The 24,205-nt window shown below is 39.1% G+C and overlaps 1 protein-coding gene and 2 long non-coding RNA genes across 3 annotated transcripts; 2 read left to right on the top strand and 1 right to left on the bottom strand.

Moving 5' to 3' along the window:
- Nucleotides 1-1,939: 1,939 nt before the first annotated feature.
- LOC109991673 (butyrophilin subfamily 3 member A2) lies at nucleotides 1,940-23,764 on the top strand. Its single transcript, XM_065963792.1, has 6 exons — nucleotides 1,940-1,963; nucleotides 20,373-20,482; nucleotides 20,564-20,905; nucleotides 21,397-21,678; nucleotides 21,780-21,902; nucleotides 22,678-23,764. The coding sequence occupies exons 2-6, from the start codon at nucleotides 20,374-20,376 to the stop codon at nucleotides 23,160-23,162; spliced, it is 1,341 nt and encodes a 446-aa protein (XP_065819864.1). The 5' UTR covers nucleotides 1,940-1,963; nucleotide 20,373; the 3' UTR covers nucleotides 23,163-23,764.
- On the top strand, nucleotides 10,226-14,659 carry LOC136182724 (uncharacterized). Its single transcript, XR_010668765.1, has 3 exons — nucleotides 10,226-13,887; nucleotides 14,072-14,121; nucleotides 14,478-14,659. It is a non-coding gene; the product is annotated as an uncharacterized lncRNA (long non-coding RNA).
- Nucleotides 14,925-16,502, bottom strand: LOC136182723 (uncharacterized). Its single transcript, XR_010668764.1, has 3 exons — nucleotides 16,364-16,502; nucleotides 15,717-15,767; nucleotides 14,925-15,484 (listed from the first exon to the last, which is right to left on the bottom strand). It is a non-coding gene; the product is annotated as an uncharacterized lncRNA (long non-coding RNA).
- Nucleotides 23,765-24,205: the final 441 nt, after the last annotated feature.

The raw sequence follows: 24,205 nt of genomic DNA, 5'->3' as shown, positions 1-24,205 counted from the left end.
TTCGTAGTTTTGATTCTAATGAGATTTTGACGATTTACGCCGTTTGGATGACTTATAAAAACGGGTCTGGGCCGGGGGACAGACACAGTACCTATAGTATAACTACAGTTCGATTCAGAATTACAGCTATAGTGACTGGGAGACAGATCTAAGGGAGGCGCAGAGAAGCGTGTGAGACTGCAGCTCTGCCTCCTGGTCTGAACTCTGTCTTGTTGTCAAGGTTTTGGACTAATAACCTCTGCTATGTTTCTAGATAATAGAGCTGCACCGTCCAAAGTGGGATGGATGCCATCTCTAGCTAGCAGACCAGGTTTTCCCCAAAAAGACTGCCAGTTATCTACGAAGCCCACATCGTGTGCTGGACACCACCTCGACAGCCAGCGGTTGAGTGATGATATGCGGCTATACATGTCATCACTGGTCTGATTTGGGAGAGGTCCAGAGAACACTACGGAGTCCGACATAGTCTTAGCAAAAGTACACACCGACTCCACATTAACCTTAGTGACTTCCGACTGGCGTAGTCGGGAGTCATTAGTGCCGACATGAATTACGATTGTATCAAATCTACCTTTAGTCTTTGTCAGCAACTTTAAATGAGATGTGATGTCGCCCACTCTGGCCCCGGGTATACACCTAACTATGCCCGCTGACATCGCTAGCTTCGCTAGCTTCACGTTTCTGACTATGGAGTCTCCAATAATCAGAGTTTTATTCTCAGCGGGTGTGTCGCTGAGTGGGGAAAATTTGTTTGAAACGTGAAGTGGTTGGTGGGGAACCGTGTGCTTTGATTTTCGACTATGCTTCCCTCGGACAGTAACCCAGCCACTCCCTCCCGGCTGCTCGGGAGCTACCAGGGGGAAAGCCAAGCTATGTTGGCCCGCACCGGCTACAGGTGGCTGGCTAACTACTGCTGCATACGATGACTCTGACTCAATGGTGCGGAGCCGTCTCTCTAACTCTGACACCCTCGCCTCCAAAGCCAAAAATAAACTACATTTCTTACATGTATCATTGTCACTAAAGGAGGACGAGGAGTAACTTAACATCTGACACGTAGAGCAAGAGAGAGCAGGAGAGGGAGAAACAGAAAAAGAAGCCATTGTAAAGCTAACTGCTAAGCTAAGCTAAGAGTAGGTACACAGTTACACAGTACAGAGGAGAACAGAACAGAAAATGATGCAATACGCTCACCAGTAGTTCGCTGGTCAGGTGCTGCTCGCTGCTCTGCTCAGGTGCTGCTCGCTGCTCTGCTCAGGTCTGTAAGTGCAGAAGTTGAAGACTGAAAGACTCTGGGAAATTCTTAATGTCGAGACGACATTTATTTTGGAGGGGAGAGTGTGGGGCCCGTATTAATATCAGGTATGTTCATGGACACTAGGCACCAGCTGTTGCAGAGACAGCAGGGGGAGCCCACAAGTCAGAGCGCCCTTAGGAAAGTAGAAATACTATGTTATGTGGTGTGGAAGTACAGCTGTACAATCTCATGCTTTAGCAGACTGCCTTAACAAAAAACTACTTTTGGTTTTACACTTGAAGTTCTAAAACTTTACTGCAGAAAACTTGAAGAAAGAAATCAGTCTCGTCTGTCGATCCAGCACGTTAACACAGATTGTATGGAGCGTGTTTCAGTGACAGGCATGTCAAATAATACAGTAAATTGTGGGGCCCGTATTAATATCAGGTATGTTCATGGACACTAGGCACCCCCCCCAGTCTCATTGTTTTTGATATTGTATTTTATTATCTTGTTCAATCATACTGTTAGATATTTCTGTACAAAGGCACCGTGATATTTTAGTTGGTACATTTGTGGGTCAAATTGAAGACGTATCACACAGGCACTTTTGGGGCAGCTCTGGGCAGCACAGGGGTCTTTGACGCCATGCGTAGCTCAGTCGACCCAGATGTCCGAGAGTGTGCAGCCACGCTGAGTTAAAGTGTTTGTGTCTCTGTGTTTCAGGTGAGCAAAAGTGATAAAAGTGACAGTAGGAAATCCACAGTTAGCCTTCTTTAATATTTATTGTGTGTGTGTGTGCACAGAATATTTGTATAAGTGTGTGAGAGAGTCATAAGCATCATCTTTGATTAGCAGGTCTTTGATGCCATGCGTAGCTCAGTCGACCCAGATGTCCGAGAGTGTGCAGCCAAGTATTTATATCGTCATCAACCAAAATGTAAAGATTAATTACTCTGTAACTACAGTTGGAATATAGTTCAGGAGTTTCTGCTTTTACGTCAGTTTGAATATTTAAATAAATATCTTTCTGTCTTACTGAGATGATGTGGACCAAAGGGGACGGTTGTATTTGTAGAAGTGGCAGTTTGATAAGATCTTTTTGTGGTAATCATTCACCCCACAGCTGGTGTCGGGTATCAGGTTAATCGTTGACTTATATGACATTTCTGACTGATGGTGAAAGTGAAAGAAAGATAGAACTTGTTGGGTTGACTGCTTCAACTGGTGGGTCGGCTGCTTCGTCAGCCATGTTACCAAGAATCACACTTTAGTGTCACGTCACCTTTTATTCATTCCTTCTTCACAGCTAACTGGAATAGCATTTTTATCAGCAGCCATGGAACACAACAACCAATCTCCCGCTCTCTCGTCTTAACGTAACGTAGGTCACAAAAAAAAACAACATAACGCATCACAACAGGAAGTCACGTCATGAATAACAAAATAAGATCTCAACATGTACACTGTTCTTCAAGTGCATACAAAATAAACGTTGTATAAAACATATACATATGAACACTGTAAGTCAAACTATACATTACATCATGTATATTTATGTGAATGAGAACATAAAACTCAACACCCCCTCTTGTTCTCATCATCTTACCCCAAATACCATGGTCTCTCATGGCTTTAGTTTCCAAAGAACCATTTCTTGAACTTAATTATTGTTGCTTTTGTAACAGGTTTTGTTAGAATGTCTGCAGTCATGTTTTCCGATGGACAGTAAATAATATCTATTTTCTTCTCGCTTAGTGCTTCTCGAATAAAATGATATTTTACATCAATGTGTTTAGACCTCTTTCTGTTTACGGGGTTCTTGCTCAGTGCAATGGCTCCCTGATTATCACCATGAATTTTAGTACAGGTGTACACTTTATTGTCCATGCCATTTAACAGTTGTGTTAGGTAAATGCTTTCCTGGGTAGTGGCTGTAAGTCCAATGTATTCAGCTTCACAAGTTGACAGAGCCATTGTGGGCTGTTTCCTTGATTTCCATGAAATCGCTGGTCCATGTTTTGTTAGGCTAAAACAATAGCCTGTAGTGCTACGTCTGTCTTCCACAGACGAAGCCCAATCTGAGTCACTGAATGCAATCAGGTTCAGATTTTCCTCGCTTTTCTTAAAACACAGTTCATAGTCATTTGTGCCTTTGAGATACCTTAACACATGCTTAGCAGCCACCAAATTTTCTGCTTTTGGATTTGCCAGTGTTTGAGATAGTTTACTAACTATCCAACTAATATCTGGTCTGGTGCAAGTCATGGCATAAATCAAACTGCCCACAATCTCACGATACTCTTTGGGATTAACAGTCTCATTTTTGACATCTTCCAGTGGTTTTTGTTCACTTGGTGTATACCTTGGTTTACAGTCTGTCATTCCAAATCTTTTTAGCATCTTTTCGATGTAATTTTTCTGGTTCATTTTGATTTCTCCTTTCTTTTGCTCAAACTGTATGCCAAGGAAATATGATATTTCCCCCAAGTCTTTCATGTTGAATTTTGACTTCATAGTATCTTTGAATCTGTTCAACAGATCATTATCACTGGCTGAAATGATCAAATCATCCACCCATATGATGACAAGAATGGTACCTTTTTCTGTCTGTTGTTTGTAAACACAGTGATCATTTGGATTTCTTACAAAGCTATTTTGCTCTAAATAATCATTGAGTAGTTTGTACCAATTTCTCCCAGATTGTTTCAGGCCATAAAGAGATTTCTTTAGTTTGTATACTAATTTTTCTTCAGTATCTGATGTTACTCTGAAACCTTCTGGTTGTTCCAAGAAAATTTCTTCCTGTATTGGGGCATGCAAATATGCCGTCTTAACATCCATCTGATGTATGATGAGGTCATTTTGAACTGCTATCTGCATCAGCGCTCGAACTGATGTAATGTTTGCTGTTGGCGCAAAAGTTTCATGATAGTCTATTCCTTCTGTCTGACTGTATCCTTTCGCCACATATCTAGCTTTAAAGATTTTTCCATTCTCTGCATGTTCTTTGAGGGCATATACCCATTTTTCTCCTACTGTATTTCTACCTTTAGGTAATGATGTCAGTTCAAATGTGTCGTTTTCTTTAAGTGAGTTGATCTCTTCTGTCATGGCGTGTTTCCATCGAAGCGCCTCTGGTGACTTCAGGGCTTCACTATAAGTTTGTGGAACTCCACTTACTGCCCTGTAACAATAATCAACATTGATGTGGGTTAGATCATCATCTTTACAGTTTGAAGTGTAATCTTCCAAATATTTTGGAGCTTTCCTTTCTCTCCTTGGATAGCCTTTGTTTTGGCTTTGTTTTTCGTCCTCATCTGAATTCTCTTTAAGTTCTGATACTTCTGTATCATCTGTTTCTGCATGCTCCTTATTTTCATGTAATACCTGATTTTCTGTGCTATCTTCGTCCTGGGGCACATCAACATTGTTTTCACTGTCAGACTTTCTGTATTCATATGTCTGTATTTCTGAGTCACATTCATTTGTTTGTGTCTGTTGTTCAACACTGTTCTTTTTGATAAATTTCACCAGTCTGTGTTTTTGTACCTTTTCCGTTTCTGGGTTGTAAACCAGGTAAGCTGGACTGTTCTTACTGTATCCCACAAATACTCCCTTCTCACATCTGGGGTCCAGCTTCTTCTGGTTATGTCTATATGCGTAACAGTCTGATCCAAATATCCACATTTTTGATAGATTTGGCTTTCTTTTTGTTAGCATGTAGTATGGGGTACTTTTTGTTCTGTCATTGTAACATCTGTTGCGGATATGAGCTGCATGTTGCACAGCATAAGGCCACAATATCTTAGGTAATCCCTTTTCCAGTAATAAACACCTTCCATTTCAAAAAGGGTCCTCCATTGTCTTTCAGCTGTCCCATTTTGATGTGGGGAATATGGTGATGACGTCTCATGTCTAATACTCTTTTCTCTTAATAGGGACTGAAAAGCCCCACTCATAAACTCTGTACCGTTGTCGGATCTGATACATTTTACACTACCATATGGTGCAGAGTCTGCCAGAAACTTTTCTGTTGCTAATGTTGTGTCGCTCTTGTTTTTGAGGAAATACACAGACACTGCCCCTGAAAAATCATCTGTGAATGAAATGGCGTATTTGTGGCCTTCTCGACTAATCGGCTCAATAGGACCTGCTAAGTCTGTGTGTACCAGTTCTAGAGGTGCATTAGCTTTGGCATTGGTTTTCCTATTTCTGCTGTTAGTGAATTTTCCTTCTGTGCAGACAATACAGTCTATTTTAGCATTACCTGTGACTTTCATACCATCTACCATGTTTGGTAATTTTAGCACATCATCTACATTACAGTGACCCAAAATATCACGCCATGTTTTGACATCACAATTTAAGTTCACACCGTCACTGAATATCATAGTATTAACTGTGTCATCACATTGTGTGTGATTATTTACCGTTTTCAGATAATACAGTCTCTCATATTCTTCAATGCAGAAGACAATTCCATCTTTGGTTGTGAGTTCATTTTGTCCCCTTTTGAAGACCACTTTGGCACCATCGCTTGTGGCTGCTTTTACAGAGAATATATCCTGAGGATACGTTGGTATGAACAAGGCCTTCTTCAGAATGACAGGGACGAGTCTTCCATGGATCCATCAGCTAGCTCCATGTAATGCTTCTTTGGGTTAAACGACTCATCAAATGTTGTGAATTTGTCTTTCTCTGTTATGATGTGTGATGTGGCTCCACAATCAACCATCAGTCCTTTTTCTTTAATGTCATTTGGTAGAAAGTTGTGACTTACTTTGAATACAAAGGTTTGTTCCTCCTCATGCTTTACTTGTCTTTCAGCAGTTTGTTTTGCATCATCTTTGAAGTTGGTCTTTCTTCTGCATGTTTCGTTGCTGTGTGTTGAGCTTCTGTGGAAGCTACACCATTTTGGTGCTCCTTTTTGGCGACAATCTCTAGTAACATGCCCACGTTGTCCACATCCGTAGCATGTTGCAGAAGATACATCCACTTTCATAACGTTGTCCGACTTTGGTTTGTTGTCAAATTTTTCTGTCTCTTCATAACTCCGTAGGTTGCTTTTGAACTGTGTAAATGATAGTTCTTCACTGGTTTGAGTTGTATGTATTGCAAAAGGCTTGTATGTTTCTGGAAGTCCTTTCAGAATCATGGCTATTATCAATCTGTCGCTTATTGTTTCCTTCGCATTTCTCAGAGAAGTCACTGCTTTTTTAGCTCGAATAATGTAGTCAGTCACTGTTTCTTCAGACTTCTTTTTCAAAGAAGTTAGTTCTGTGTGCAGGGCAATAATTTGGGGCTTACCCTTGCTGGCGTAATGGTCCCGTAGTATTTGCAGAGCTTTTCTGCCGTCGTCGAGCAACTGAATAAGCTCTGCATAGCATTCTGTGTTCTTTTCTGGGTCTGGTTCATCGACAGATAATATAACGTTTTTCAATCCTGTTATTCTCATCTACTCGAGAAATTTTACTTCCCAAAGTTCATAGTTGTTTTCATCACCGTCGAACACCAACCTTCGCCATCTTCCTCCCGTGTCGCGTCTGGGCCCATAACCTGTTGGGTTGACTGCTTCAACTGGTGGGTCGGCTGCTTCGTCAGCCATGTTACCAAGAATCACACTTTAGTGTCTCGTCACCTTTTATTCATTCCTTCTTCACAGCTAACTGGAATAGCATTTTTATCAGCAGCCATGGAACACAACAACCAATCTCCCGCTCTCTCTTCTTAATGTAACGTAGGTCACAAAAAAAAAACATAACGCATCACAACAGGAAGTCACGTCATGAATAACAAAATAAGATCTCAACATGTACACTGTTCTTCAAGTGCATACAAAATAAACGTTGCATAAAACATATACATATGAACACTGTAAGTCAAACTATACATTACATCATGTATATCTATGTGAATGAGAACATAAAACTCAACAGAACCACATGCTGTTGTTGCAGTTTATTTAGCTTTCATCACTCTCAGATAATAAATGAACCTGTCCAGTTTTATTGTAGATAACAAAAAGCAGAGTTTGATTTTAATTGAACTTTTTCTACTTCCCTTCTTTGGTCTATAAACAGATTCAGGAGGCATACTTTATTTTATTTTGTCTTCTATTGAAAAATCTAAAGGCCCTTACCACATTATTTCTAGGTCATGAAGACTTTCAGACGAGAGGTTCTGATAGATACCCGTTTGGTATATTGATCTCTGCTTGCAAACAAAGCCATCACTAGGTGTTAGTTACTTCCTGAAACCCCAAGATACACGAGTGGACTGAGATTGTACCTATGTTTTTGAAAGGATCACTTTTAGCTTGCGTCTACAGGAAAATGGTTAAATATGTAAAGTCTCTACGGACCGACTGCAGAGCTGATGCCTTTTTAATCTATCCTGTGTGCAGCGTTTCTCTGTCCCACTTTGCAAATGATAAATGGACTTGAGCTTGCATATCACTTTTCAAGTCCTCTGACTAATCGAATATCTTTTACACCACATGACACACCCACACATTCACACGCTGATGGTAATGGCTGGTATCTAAAGAGCCCATCAGAAGTAACCAATCCATTCATACACATTCATACGCCACCGATGGAGCAGTGGGAGCAATTCGGGGTTAAGTGTCTTGCCCAAGGACACATTGGACATGTTGATTCAGGAGCTGGGGATTGAACCCAAGTTCCGGTTGAGAGACGACGACTCTTAAACACTAAAGCTTAAAGACTAAATTGAGGATTGTAGAGGAATTTCAGCTGTCATTTTCCTATGAGCTATGTAATATTGTCTGCTGTCAAAAAACTAAAATAAGAAGAAAAAAAAAAAGAAGAAAAGTAAGAACAATGTTCTATATAACTGATTAATTATTCAATTAGACTGATGGAGTTCTTTTTAAATTACATTAATCAATTTATTTTGGGAGTCAGGTAGTGTAACATGTTTTAGATAGTCAGGTAGTGTAACACGCCCTGTAGGCCCACCACCCGCAGGGAGAGGCATTGTGAATGAGTGCATGCCAAGCCTGGTGGCAGGCGTAAGCGGATGTCTGGGCATGCTGATTCCCTGCAGTACAGACTAACTCTTAGGGCGTGGAACATCAACTCTCTGGTGGGCAAGGAGCCGGAGCTGGTGCGGGAGGACTACCAGCTAGATATAATTGGGCTCAACTCAACTCACAGTGTCGGTTCTGGAAACAAACTCCTGGAGAGGGCTGGACTCTTTTCTTTTCTGGATGCTCAGGGTGAGAGGTGCTGAGTGGGTGTGGGGATACTCACAAGCCCCTGGCTGAGCGCAGATGTGTTGGAGTTTCAGGTACTTCAGGTTGCAGAGAGGAAGTCTATGACTGTTGTATGTGTATATGCATCCAACAGCAGTTTGGAGTACACAGTCTTCTTGGAGTCTCTTGGTGGAGTCCCACCTGGGGACTCTGTAGTTCTACTGGGGGACTGGTCTACTGGACTCTACTCATGGATTGGCCGTTACAAACACCATGTTCAAGCATAGGAATGTTCACAGGTGTACTTGGTACCAGAACACACTAGGCTAAAGATCAATGATCGACTTTGTAGTAGTTTTGGCAGGTCTGCAGCCGTATATTTTGGCTTCAGGGAATTGGAATTGAAAACCCCACGGCCCCTGTCCATGGGGTTTTCAAGAGAAGTTCTCTTTAATCCTGGGGGAGGATGGGGATATGGAGTTCGAGTGGTTCATGTTCAAAGCCTCCATTGTGGAAGTGGCGGATAGGAGTTGCGGCCGAGAAAACCTTTGGTGCCTGTCGTGGCAGCAACCTAAGAACCCACTGGTAGACACAGGGGTGAGGGAAGCCGTGAGGCTGAAAAAGGAGGCCATTTGGGCTTGGTTAGCCCAGGGGTCTCTGGAAGCAGCTGACAGGTATCGGGTGGCTTGGAGGGCTGTGGCTTCAATGGTTGAGGAAGCAAAATCCAGGTTGTGGGAGGACTTCGAGGAGGCTTTGGAGAATGACTTTTGATTTGCCTCAAGGAGGTTCTGGAGGCTCAGGAAAGGAAAGCAGGGCTTGCCCAGGCTGTAATCAGCAGGAGTGGAGAACTGCTGACCTGAACTGGGGACATAGTTGGGCGGTGGAAGAAATACTTTTAGGTCTGCATATCCGGGAAGACTTACCAATAACCTTGGCAGAGGTCATTGAGGCAGTCAGAAAGCTCCTCAGTGGCAAGGCGCCAGGTGTGGATGAGATTTGCACTGAGATGCACCTCCAAGTCCGAGGCCATGGTTCTCTGCGATAAAACAGTGGATTGCTCTCTCCGGGTGGGGAGAGAGTCCTTGCCCCAAGTGAAGGAGTTCAAGTGTCTCTGGGTCTTGTTCACGAGTGAGGGTAGGATGGAGCGTGAGATTGACAGATGGATTGTCTCTGCGTCAGCAATAATGCAGACGTTGTGCCGGACCGTTGTGGCAAAGAGGCAGCTGAGCCTGAAGGCAAAGCTCTTCATGTAATCATGTAGAGTAACATGTTTCAGATAGTCATGTAGGGTAACATGTTTTAGATAGTCAGGTAGAGTAACATGTTTTAGATAGTCATGTAGAGTAACACGTTTTAGATAGTCTGGTAGAGTAACATGTTTTAGATAGTCATGGTAGGGTAACATGTTTTAGATAGTCACGTAGAGTAACATATTTTAGATAATCATGTAGAGTAACATGTTTTAGATAGTCAGGTAGAGTAACATGTTTTAGATAGTCAGTTAGAGTAAATTCAAACTGGATTACATGGCAGAAGTATATTATTGATTTGTCTTTACAAGACATGCGTGCATTACATCTTCATATTCATGATGTCTGTTGTAAAATGTTTCTTCTTGTGTAAAACAAGGTCGGTTATCAGATTCCCAGAAAAACAAACAGATGTGGTAAGGTGATCTCAGGTTTACAGCAGGACTTTGATCAGGAAGTTAATTTTGCTGAGGTGAGCTGAGGTGAGAGGATTCGTCAACGCATTATACTCAGGTATGTTTGCAGTTAAACAAATTCAATATTCTTATAGTTTCAAAAATAGTTTTTAAAGTTTCTATGTTCTGTAATCATCTATTGATTGAGTTGTTTTGTTAAGTTACTCAGATGTAAGAACGACAACTAAAACTTGAGCCAGGATGTGTTCGTCACTAATGAAACAATTTTAGTATTAAGATGAATGTAAGAGAGAAATTCACTTTTAAGTCAGTTTTATATTCATAAATACGTTTAAGGGATAGCAACAATCACCCACCCTGGTTACACATTTTAATGGGTCAAAATGTTCATTAAAAAAAAAACATTTTGAAATTTAGATGACTATGATAATAATTTTCTACACCTATTGTATCAGTAGGTATAGTAGTTTAAATTGTGTCTGGGACAAGGGTGTTTTGTGGCATAGGAAGGGTTTAGACAAAAAAAAAAGAAATCAGTACCAAAATTTGGTATTTCAAATTAGTTTCATATATAAAAATCTTTTAAAAACAGGAATAAGTGTGTTTGTAAGTGATATTTTTAAAGTTGTTTGCCTGGGACATGATTTTTCCCAATTCTCAAGAATGGGTGCTATATCAATTAGAGTTATATTCATACTCTAAACTATGATTTAAAGCTAAAGACAATTTTTAAAACTTAATAACTTTTTAGAGACTCAGACTGATTACTCAGCTGTACTTCCCTGAATATCTGCATGATTTGCTTCTTTATACGGCTGCACTTCATTTTAGAGAAAGATGTTATTACATTACATTAGATCTTTACTTGATATATAATTTAATTTATTTTATAACTCCAGAAGCAGCTCTTTGGTAAATTATCCTTTACATTTGCATCAGGATCAAAATAATATATTTAATTACAGGAAATTATTAAATTACCTTGCTTTATATGAAATAGTAAAAGTAGATCTATCTTGTAACTTTATCCTTGAGAAGCATTCTGAAAATTGTTGTGAAGATATAATAATGTCATAAATAAAGATAGGCTAATAAGTGACAGGGGCGATATACCTTTACTTTGGTAAAACCATGAATTTATTACAACCTTTGAAATCACTAACTGTGCTTTCAATCTTCAGTTATTTAATGACTCTTGATTTAAAAACACAATATCTTCAGCTAAATATTGCAAAGTGACATCACATGTCTTAAGGCAGAAGACTTTGAGTTTCCTGCTCCTAAAGGTCAGACTATAGAAGCATTGATGACTTTTTGTAAATGATCACTTTTGAAAATAAAACCTCTGGTCAAAATGTTGTGACTAAATAAAACCTTTTGAGGCACATTTCCTTCTTCTCTCTGCCAGTTTTTCCCTGCACAGACGTGATGTGCTTTTATTAGAGAGAAAAGACAAAAAGGAAAAAAAAATGTGAGGAAACTATGAAATGTGTCCAGACAATGTGCTTCTGACAAAGATAAATATTAATGGCCACCATCAGAGTGATAAATCATACTTTACTATCTTGAATAATGTTCAGCAGAGGTCAGTCACAGTACAATGGGGAAATGTGTTGATGAACCGTTCTTTGTTCAGTACGGGTCGAGGGGTCATCTTAATGTATCAGATTACAATTTTAACAACAGAGTGCTACTTTCATTATTAGTAAGAAAACGTCTATATTAATGTAACTCCATGTTCATGTGTTCAAGTCCGTAGATCAGCAAAAACAGTCAGAGGAACCGGAGAGCAGCGGCAGCTAAACGCGCCAGTCCGTTCACTCAACCGGACGTTGATGACCATATTAGCATTTTAATACCACAATCTCACATTAGCTTTGAACAGTTAGCACTTTAACATGGCCATACCATAGACTGTAAAAATAATGGACGGGACAAGGTCCCCGGTCTAGTGAAGCTTTTATTTTTAGAGCTCCCCCTACTGACTGGCTGCAGTATAGGTCATAAACCCCGCCTCCTCAATGATAACAGATGGGATGTGGGTCAAACTGTAAAGTTAAAATACTTGTCACATAATTTTTTTCCAAACCTAAACTCTGCTGTGATCATTAGTTATTATCACCCTACATTGTGTTCAAGTGCTCATTTTTCTGTGAAGATTGTTTTAAATAAGTTATTTGAGGTTTATAAACTGGATTTTACGTCATATTTGATGATGATTGACAGCCGCCGATCTTGCGTAGCTCTCTTTGTGAATAGCAAAAGTTATGTAGTGAAGGAAAGCCGAGACGCCATTGAATTTTCCCGTTCAGTTTTTTCATCTTTTTTGAGCTGGCAAAATGAGTTGTTCTGCAGTAAACTGTTCTAACTGACCTGTGGGAGCTAAGGGATCTTCGCAGATTTTTCGGTAAGTAAAAAAGTGTGATTTATGTGTCATTGTTTGGTTAAAGTCGTTACCTAGCTAGCTAACACATAAGCAGTCTAAGGTTAGCTGAAATGTTGTAAAGCTAGGTTACTTATCCAGCATGATTTATCTTTTTATTTTATTTTATTAAATGAGCAAACCTAATAACTGACATGCTATGTTTCTTGATATTGTTATGTCGTTATTGTGATTGAAATTGTATTTAAAACCAAGAATCGTAATATAAAATCCGCTCACAGATGCGGTTCATTGACTGTACAGTTATTTTACAGCAAAAATAAGTGATCTGGTAAGGTCTCAAAAAAGTATCTAGGGCAAAAACAAAGTCACATAATTTAAATCTGGCCTGCATCATTACTAATGTGTACATGTTTACAGTCTGAGTGATAAGTGGGCTATACCGAGAGTAACAGGTTTTACTTTCACCGCTCAGGCTGAAATTCATAGTACTATATACGAGGGTAGAATATTTCTCTATGTATCCAGATAAAACTAAAGGTAAGCTCTGATTCAATATAACTGTTACTGATTGAAGAGACTAACCGAAACATGAAAGCAAACATCAACAACCGGCGGCGGTGTGATGTAATATTAACCGAGCATCATGCTGCTTAAACTGATAAATGTTCTGCATTGTCTTCCACACACCAATTCAACAGTCACAAGTTGATCATATTGTAAATTTAATGACGCTCATTGAGAAATTGTTCTAAAAATTGACAAAACCTGACAAAAATTGTGGTGATTGTGACTGTGTATCTGTATTTATCACCTTTGAAAAGAACGTGCTAACCCAGGAGACCAGTGTTACACACAACAGGCTGCTGTTATTGAAGTTAGGAGGAGACAGAGGCACAACAAAAGAAGGCATAAAGATCGCGTTTTTCCCCACACATGTTAATATGTTTTAAATGTCATGCATTTATTTTTGATTTCGCTTCAATAATCGTTAACGAAGAGAAACACCAGGATTAAACTACAGGCTATTGTTGCCTTTTTATAGCCAAAGAAAACTGAACATTCACAGCCTGCATTCAAAAGAATTTCTACATTGACATTTATGTCGTCCTATTTCCCTCTTTTCGCCAACATTACATGTTAAACTGGGATTTCCTTTTTCTCAGGTTGTTTTTGAGGAATTACAGCTAAAAAAAAATTCTACTTTGCATACAGTACATCCTCTGATAAATAAAGTGAAGTACTTTGATTGCATTTCTGTGGTGTTCCTGTAGGAGACCATGATGCAGCCAGACTGAAGCAGCAGGTTGTGAAGGTGGACGCCATCATCTTGTCTTTGCAGTGCTGATTCTGAAGAGAACGCCTTCACATAGGACTCAAAGGTAAAATGATCTCTCATATGATTGGACCGTGTTATTGTAACCGCTATCGGCATCAAAGTAATTTTAGTAACAATTTATAATCCTTCCTAAAATGTAAGGAAGACTAGCAGAAGATTTTAACAGCCTCTATGGTTCTGCAAGAAGTCTAGTTCATGTTTAAATTGTTCTTCTTTCTGTCTTCAAGGAAATCAATGCCCAAAGGAAACAGCAGTCCAGACTCTGATTCCAGCTCCGGTGAGGTTCTGCACACAAATTGGCTGTCTGATTATATGAGAATATTTAACATTAGTTTAATTTATCAGGCTGGCCCATGTGATGACAGTTTAAAATAATCTTCAAAAGAAAGTGGCAGGAACACTTTTGTCTTAAAACATAAATTCATAAAGCTGATCATATTATTGGATTCATCATGTCTTATTATATATTTTGTTTTTCCCCATAAATAGTTATCCTGTCTTAAAAACAAACTTTAGAACCTGAAGTTTAGCAGAACCTGAGGACAGATCTGATTTCAGGTCTGAGGCATAAACATCACAGTAAAATTCATTATACTTTACATTTAACTCCATGATTGTTTTTCTTTATTACAGAAGATGCCCTCAGATTCAGATCCATCAGCAACCCCTGACAACATGGAGGACTCGTCCCCTGAGTGTTTCCTGTCCTCTCTCGATGGAGTTCTTCTCTTCAGTTATTAACTCTTGAAAACAGCAGCACAAAATGCCAGACTGTTTGACAAGTCTTTGATTGAATAAATTTAAATGGAATCTCATACGCATCTTGCTATGCTTATTGGCTTTAAATGTTTAATATTAAATAAGTTTGAAGGCCATTTATCTCAGACGAGCCCAGCTGTGACAAGCTGAGCTCGTCTGTTAGCTTTGCTGTTGTCTTAGCTGTTGTTGGTCAAGAAGAAATTAATGTCAGTTCAAGGCCTTTTCAAATGTGAGCTATAAACTTAACTGCTAAATTATTTTACTGTGACCAACACTTTGTTGTACTCCAGTTAATCAGAGACAGTCATATCAGATTTTTATAAAGTTTATTTAAACATTTTATGAAAAGAAATCTTCAATAAACAACCCCTGGCTTCATTAACCATGTGGAAAATAAGTAAGGGAGACCATCAGGTCCAATTGCTGGAACATAGGAGAAAGTATAAAAAATAATTTAACAAAGAAATCCAAACAAAAATCAAATAAAGTATAGAGATCCTGGATGATTGTTTGACTGTTAAAATATGATGGAAAAGCAAATCCAACACAACCCTCCAGCATCTGGCCTTTCAAACACAGGGCAACATCATGTTAAGAAAAATAAATTAAATATTGACCTGGATCTCTGTGTTTTATCTGAGGATGACTATGGTAGCCTTCTCACTGTTCACTGTCACAAAGCACCAGACTCTGTCCACCTTCTTCAGACGTCGATCAGCTCCTCTGGGTGATGGCAGAGAGGACTCTTCATCTGGGAGAGCTGCTGGTGTAAGGTCATTTCTACCACAGTGGATGAGCAGGGCATCTGGCACAGCTCTTAGTCCAAGCACAGGTGAAAAAAGGAGGAGGTTCCTTCAAACTATGTGACCCCAGCCTGACCTCTGTAACAGGTGTGAAGATGAAGGTTGAAATTAGTCATTTTTAGGTTCTGTTGATTGTAAAATGGAAAAGAAAACATCACCTTTCTATTTAACATTTAGCTGGTGTATGACTCAGTGTGATTTTTAATTTTAGAAGACTGTATTGTTAACAATAGCTTGTTTTTACAATCCTCTTTATGAAACTTCAAAACAATCACAGGATATAAACTTTTAACAGATGATTTTAACTTACACTTCACCTCTGTGGAAGATGTCAGACCAGCTGCTTTTATCTCTTCTTTGCCTAAATGAAGATACAAAAAACGATTGATTTACTGTTCACTTAAATATATTAGAAAAGCAGACATGAATCGCATTGCAGACTATCAGTTTACAACATATCTTACCACCTGTAGCCTACTGTCTGTGGTGCTAACCTAGCTTAAATATAGCTTAAATATAGAACGATTTCGTTAAAAACAGAGGACCCAGCAGCTTACGTATTTTCAATAATGATCAAAATAGCGAGATTTTTAAAAACACAGTGTGTTTAAATATTAGACTTTGAATACGATGGTTTATTGTACTTATACATTTCTTCATCGTAGACCGGCAGAGCGTTTTCAGTGTAGCTGGGCTGCGTAAGTCATCAGGGCAGTACGCTGAGTGGGCGGGGCGTGTTACCAGGGCTCCTGCCCCTGGACTCTACTGCGCAGACTCTGGCTCCAAATAATGTCAAAATCGCAAGATGGAAGCGCCCGTAAGGGGCGTATTTTGGCTTCAAGAACGTTGAGTGGGAACAGCTACAATGCGCGCCCACTGGGCCATACCCATTAGCGATAATTCGCATAAATGCTAATGACTTTGGCGCTAGCCAAACAGGCTACATAAACAACTCACCACTGAAGTTGAATTCACTGCCTTAGCTCCGCAATGACGGTGGATTCAGGCAGAGCTCTCCTCAGTATGGGCAATATCAATCTAGAATTAGTTCAATTTCATTAAATAGTATTTCTCCTCTCATCAAGTGGGTAAATGTAGCTGCTCATGTTACAGCGGCAAAAGAGCGAACACGGGAGTAAAAGAAGGCATAGCCTGAGCTAAGGCTAGCTCTTAGCCGATTGGTCGGCTCACTGACTTATAGAGTTCACCGATTGGCTCACTTGCAAACTCATCAAATCACTCAAAGACAACAACAATAAGTTAACCCTTGGTAGTGACTTGATCAGACAGCCAGATATGATAGTATTTGTTGTTTCAATCATCTTCTTTAGGCATAAAATAATTTCTAACTATCTTTCAATAACTTTATATCTTGAGTTACACCTCCACTACATATGTTATTTTTAAAATAAAGGAATGTTTTTAAAATAAAGTGTCATAGTTAAACCTGGGCTACACTTAACAATATCATCAAGCAGACGTCCTAAAGAAACATTATAGTGTTTTTTTATCCAGCCATTTGTTCTACTCTATCACAATCAGGTGATCTCTTGCGATACTCAGTGCGATTCCCCCTGAGTCTTCCTTCTAGTCAACATTAACTTAAAGAGTAACTAAACGCTAAAATCACTTTTTTCAACTATAGACCTCTGTATTTGAGTATTAAGTAGTGTTATGGGTCAATTCAAGTCCAAATCTCGACATTTGAGTACAAAGTATTGAAATTCGAAATATTGTGTTAGAAATGTGCATAGTGTCTGCCCTTCTGTTTGAAAAAGTCTAACGGCTGTGTGGAGTGAATGCCTGTCGAAGTTGATACATTGACATTCTAAATGCATTTTTTTAAATTCCAGGGTCGAGCACTACAGCTGAAAATATGGGGTTTAGTTACCCTTTAAAGGTTTGTAAAATATAGTGTTTTCAATACTGTTATTGGTGTGCAAACAATTAATCTTCTATAGGTAATCTATGAAACATTTAATGGGGCGCAAAAAAATGGCGGGGATAATGATTGTAGATGGTTTATAAACCAATTATTAATCATTGATAAAATATTCATTATCTATCTAAAAAATATTTATAGATGCTTTACAAAGTATTAATAAGGGATTATAATCTTCAGTTCCAACTATATAATAACCACCCAAATCATGCTAATAGACGTTTTATAAAATATTTACAAACCATGAACCAATATCTGGTCCATGTGTCTCTGTAATGTTTATAGATGTTTTATAAACCATCTCTTAAAGGTTTATAAATCATTTGGTCATCATTAACAAACACTTCATAAATTGTATGAAATGTTATAATGTGTGCATTAATATACTGATAACATAACATAAATTATAGCATTACAAATCATTAGTAAACACTATTAACTATAACTATATACTATAGCAAACAATTATAAAAACAAACAAACAGACTAAAAAGGTACAAGAAAACAGGCAGGAAACATAATAGACAATTAAAACCGCAAGCGGTGATGAAGAGCCCTCACACCCCGGTGCATGTCGGGGTGTGTCGGGGTGTGTCTACTGCTGCAGTAGAGTGCAGCAGCTGCAGAACGTGGCTAAGCAGCAGGCCGTGCAGTTCGATTTGTGTAAAAGTACTGGCATGTTGAAATAGGCAACATAATGAAATTTTGAGCAAATCTGACATTGTATATGGGCGGTAGTACTTATTCTTTGCACTAGGGGGCACTATGGTTAAAATTTGTTATTGCTATGTGACTGTGTTCAGAGGCCAACCCTGATTATACCAGTGAAATTAGAAAAAGATCAGACAAAGTATATAAGATGTAGTACTTACTCCTTGCAGTAGGGGGCGCTATGGTTAAAGTAAATGGTTGTTATATCAATGTGTTCAGAGGCCAACCCTGATCATACCTGGGAAATTTTAAGCAGATCCGACAAAGTATATATGATGTAGTACTTAGTCTTTGCATTAGGGGGCGCTATGGTTAAACTTTATTATTTTTTTGTGTCACTGTGTTCAGAGGCCAACCCTGATCATACCTATGTAATTTCACAAAGATCATACAAAGTATATAAGAGTTACAGCCACTTCCTGTTTGATGAGGATGTGATTTGTGAACTTCCTGTTGAGTTTTGGGCGTGGGTTGAAGAGGCTTTTTTGTAGGTTTTGTCATGTTGGAAATGCATAGCAAAATTCAGAATTATAGGTTCAACGTGCTGCGGGGGCTGAATGTTTGAAATATTGTAGGGGGCACCACTGAGCCATTTAGCCACGGCTACTCACTTAAATGGTATAAGATGTTTGACTTTACTACCAGGATTATATGTATGAAGTGTTGGGACAGTACGACTATGTTAAGCCCCTGAAAAAACTACTTCCTGTTTGATGGCGAGCGACGCGTCCATATGGCGACAATGTTGGACGTAGGCGTTTGAGCTTGAAAGTGTTGTATGGCCAAGGTGTTAGCATGGTCCACACCAATTTTGAGGGGAAAATGAGCTACCGTGTAGCAATGGCTAATGCTAATTGAGAAGCAGTAACTTCCTGTTGTCAACAGGTGGCGCTGTGACTAATCAAAAAATGTCACCCTCAACAAATATTCACCCTCCGTGGTCTGAAAAGTCTACTCAACAAAATCTGCTGCCTTCTTTGGGTCAATACAATTTAATCGCTTTCCCTTCCACGTGAACCTGAGGATGGCTGGGTGAGGTGTGTTTCACCTTGTGCTGCCACAGAGCTTTCATTACCGCCTCCGCTGGTCTGAACGCTCCTTAGTCATATCCTCATAGATGGAGAGCGTGCTGTCTTCCCATGGTATCCCCTTCTGTTTCTTTGCTGCGGCCATAACTTTCTGTCGAGCTGTATAACATAGAAACTTGACCAGAATCATCCGGGGCGGTCTGTTGTCCTCCGGACGAGGTCCGAAGCTTCTGTGGCTCCTTGCGATCTCATACTCATCCCCCATTAGGCCCAAGCCATCAGACCGTATATTTTTTATGTAGACATTCATCTCGGTACCTGCGTCCTTTCCTTCTTTAAGTCCAATCAGTTTGTTATTGTTTCTTCTGTTTCTGTTCTCCTGATCATCAACTCGGCTCCAAAGTTGCTCCACGCATTTTGAAATGTCAATTTTTAAACCTTTAATCACATGTCTTTAGGCAGAAGGACTTTGAGTTTCCTGCTCCTAAAGGTCAGACTATAGAAGCATGGATGACTTTTTGTAAATGTTCACCTGAAGAAAACCTCTGGTCAAAATGTTGTGACTCAATAAAACCTTTAGAGGCACATTTCCTTCTTCTCTCTGCTAGTTTAGTTTTGCCCTGCGCCTGCGCCTGCGCCTGCGTCATGTGCGTATATTTAGCCCTTTTCTTACTTTATGTAAAGCTTTTATTCTGAAAAGACAAAAAGGAAACAACATGGGAGGAAACTATGAAATGTGTGTTTTTGATTTATTTTTGTGGCTTTAATGTAGAGATAGGACAGTGGATAGAGTTGGAAATCAGGGAGAGAGGGAGTAGGGAATGACATGCAGGAAAGGAGCACAGGCCGGATTTGAACTTGGGCCACCCGCTTGGATGAATAGCCTCCATACTAACCACTGCACCACCAGCGCCCCAGACAATGTGCTTCTGACACAGATAAATGTTAATGGCCACCATCAGAGTGATGAATCATACTTTATTATCTTGAATAATGTTCAGCAGAGGTCAGTCACAGTACAATCTGTGAAGTTAGCTTGAAGGGAAGTATGTTGATGAACTGTTCTTTGTTCAGTACGGGTCGACTGAGGGGTCATCTTAATGTATCAGATTACAATTTAAACAACAGAGTGCTACTTTCATTATTAGTAAGAAAACGTCTATACTAATGTAACTCCATGTTCATGTGGTAATATATTCTGGCCTAAATGTGATGTGAGATAAATATGCTGTATGTCTGTGTTCTCAGCTGAGAGCGTTTGTCTCATTTCTAAACATATTTTTAGGATGTTCTGCAGAATGGATGGATTCTTCTGTAAACCAAAGCGCTGTACCTTCAGTGTTTTGGTTTTACAGAACATTGTGATGCTCCTTTTGTTGACTGAATCCTATGGAGGTAAGCATTACTCAAACTTTATGAGTGTAAAGGGAAAAATACAGGTCAGATATCAAAACTGAAAACCTTTTGTCTCTTCAGGAGAGTCTCAGGGGGTTGGACCATCTCAAACAATAACAGCATTAGTTGGTGAAGACGTTATCCTGCCATGCCAACTTGAACCTGCAGTAGATGCTGTTTCCAAGACTGTGGAGTGGGGAAGACCTGATCTAAAACCAAGATTTGTCCATGTGAGGCATGAAGGTCTAAACCTTTTGGACAACCAGAATCCATCCTTCAAAGGAAGAACATCAGTGTCTGTGGACAAACTGAGACATGGAGACCTTTCCCTGAAACTGTCCGCAGTGAGACTCTCTGATAATGGAGTCTATAGATGCTACTTTCCCTCCCAGGAAAAACAGTCTACTGTTGAGCTTGTTGTTGGTAAGTTATGTATGTGTGGTGAAAACATTCCGACATAACTCAGATTCAAGGGCCTCCAATAGAGCTGTACCTTCACATTAAAGAAAGAGCCAATGGAGCTTCTTTTGAAGGTAAACTTAAATTTTAAAGCTGCTCATGTTGCTTTGCCTTTCTGTTTGAGTCTGTCCAGCACTCTTTAGATCAGGCACCATTGTAGAATTGTAGAATTGTAGAATTGTAGGTATTTATATCCTTGGTCCTGTTCACAGAACTACATAGTTTAAATATAGGGTAGGGTCCGTTTCTTTTTTCCCTGAGAGGATCTCTGGTATGATTTTGTCATTTGGAACATTGGTCACTGTTACAACAGTAGTTAGGGGGTTAAGGTCTTTTTATTCTTCACCACAAAGGCCTTAATTTACCTTTATTTTAAACTATATCCCTCATACTATTCCTGGTGGACATTTCTACATGTTGGACTGTTTATTCACGATTTGTTCTACTATCATCAGGGTCTTTCTCCCCTCCTGCCATCACTGGTCTTGACAGAAGCACCAGCGGAGTCGTGTTACAGTGTGAGTCTGAAGGCTGGTATCCAGAGCCTGAGGTGTTGTGGCTGGACGGTGAGGGAAACCTCCTCTCTGCTGGATCTACAGAGAGCGTCAGAGGTCCTGATGGTTTCTATACTGTCAGCAGTAGAGTGACTGTGGAGAGGAGACACAACAACATGTTCACCTGTAGAGTCACACAGAACAACATCAACCAGACCAGAGAGACACACATACATGTTCCAGGTGAGTTTAGTCCCTAACACCTCTAACCCATCTATCTCTGTTTAACAGCTGAGGATGTATTTCATGTGATTCATATTGTTCTGTATGTTTGATCATTTCAGCTGATATGTTTCTGACCTCTTCTTCTGCTGCTGCTCGGGTTGGTATCGTCGTGTTCATTTTACTCAGTTTGGTTGTAGCAGCTGCTGTTGTTTATTGGAGATGGAGTCCAAACCAAAGAAAAGGTTGGTGCAGCTCTTTTGGTTTAACATTTTTTAATGGGCCCTATTTGACAGCGTTCAGTGTATTGTCTATACTGCATGGCACACAGCAATCTGGGGTGTGTCTGACTATATGTTGTGCACAGAGGGCAAAGAGGATGGATTATGTATCTTCATTATACATAGGTGTGTTTTGGATGTAACATGAATCAAACCAATCAACGCCTGGTGTGTTGATATTTACACGACATCACATTTTTTCTTAAATAGACTGAACTTAGACCGGCTCATTAACTTCTCTGCTTTGTGTCCTGTGAACACACACAACACACACTGGATTCTGTATGACATATGTTGATGGTGGATTTGAGTATATCACTGAATTATTCCCACAACATCAGAAAAGATCAGAAAGACACAGTGAATATTTCAGCTTGAGGCACACAAATGTATCCTCATTCATTATTAAAATACGCCAACAGGATCTATGATAACTCATGTTCAGTGACTCAACATAAAGGAAGGATGTAAACATTTACAGACTGATTTTATCTGCTGGAATCCTCAGCTGTATTCTGTGATGCTGCTAATGAACACTGGACAGTCTGTGTTCATATCTGAGGCACTCAGTGGCACTCATTCTGTGTGTATTAGACAGAACACACACTGGAGTGAGTGTGCATGGAGGAGAGCGGAAGAGTGCTGTTGTGCTTCCTGTGTGTGTGTTGATTTATTGACAGGATCAGAAATAATGACTATCTCTGTAATGAAACATTAACAGTTTCCATTATTGTCACAGATGAAGCAAAGAGACGTCAGTCTGAAAATGAAAGGGCAGAGAGAGAGCAGCTCTCAGGAAGAAAGGAAACACTTGAAGAAGAGTTGAAGAGGAAAGAGGAAGAACAGACAGATCTGGAACTGATGATTCATAAACTGACAGAGCAAAACAAAAAACTGCACAACCAGATTGATAAAGTCAGAGATGTAGAGGAGAACTCAACCAACATCAGTGAAGATATTGACGAGAAGGTGAAGTCAGCAGAGAAGAAAGCAGAAAGTGACAAAGATCAGGGATACCTTGAGATGAAGACAGTCGCTGTATCAGCCAAAAACCATCTGAAACATAGAAAACAAGTAGATCAGAAACTTAACAATGAAGCAGAGAGCATGCAGATCTTAACAGATGGTTTGTTACAAACAATGTCCGACAGGAAGAAGTCATTAGAGGAGCAGAAAAAGAAAGTCAAAGATGAGCTGGAGGACATTCAGAGGAAACTTTCTTAGACTTGACCTTTAGAGATCATCGACTGACAACAACTGAACAACATTTTCAGTTTGTTCAGCTTTGATTAATATTCTGTTTGTATCAGTCACACAGTGAAACATGTTCACATCACTTTTTAACTTCTCTTAACTCTACATTATTATTGTACATTTTTTAATTATCTACCTTACTTAATGTTGAAAAACGACTTTAACTTTGAATGTTTTATGAAACATTTTTCTTATGTATAGTGAAGAAGCGTTTTTTTGTATTTTGTGCAAATTAATTTGTTGTTTTTAAGATTAATTTGTTGTTTTTTAAGATTCATTTGTTGTTTTTAAGATTAATTTGTTGTTTTTTAAGATTAATCTGTTGTTTTTTAAGATGAATTTGTTGTGTTGTGTTCACCCTAATAGTAAATATTGATATCTGGTCCCTGCTGTATTTTACTAAACGCTTCAACACTTTATTTTCATGCTTTGTTTAAATATAAACTGAAAATCTGATGATTTTAAATGAAAAGAAACAAAAAGCTTGAATTCTTTTTGGACTTTGACAAACAGTTTGAATAAAAACACAGTTTGTGTTTTATTAAATCATTATTAAACTTATTTTAACCGCCTCTCGTGTATTGATTAGTTTTTAACAGTTTGTTGTTATTCATATAAATTCTTTGCTCTTAACCTTCAAACAATCATTCATTCAACTAAATTCAATCTCTCGGTCTATTTTCACAGAGATGTAGAGATGCTGTGGTTCATCTGAAGATTGTTTGTTTGTGAATCATTTTTAAAATAAGGAATATGATTCTACAGAAATGTTGGAGCCTTTAAGTAATTTAACCTTTGACTTAAACAAGACGGGCGCTCAGCTACTTTTAGTTTAAAAAGTTTAATATTTTATATCTATTATATTATACTTTGGTTCTTAAGAAAGCTGATTAATTATTATTAAAACTGGAAAACATTGAATTAATTTACAAATCATTCATCATCTTTAAGAATAAGATTTAAAGGAGCATGGTTTAAAGAGCGGTAAGTTTGAATTATCAACAGTCAGACAC

Source organism: Labrus bergylta, chromosome 15, assembly GCF_963930695.1.
Source record: "Labrus bergylta chromosome 15, fLabBer1.1, whole genome shotgun sequence".
In the NCBI taxonomy this organism is placed as follows: Eukaryota; Metazoa; Chordata; class Actinopteri; order Labriformes; family Labridae; genus Labrus; species Labrus bergylta.
Note: the sequence above shows the minus strand (reverse complement) of the source record. Positions and strands in the feature narration are given on the sequence as shown.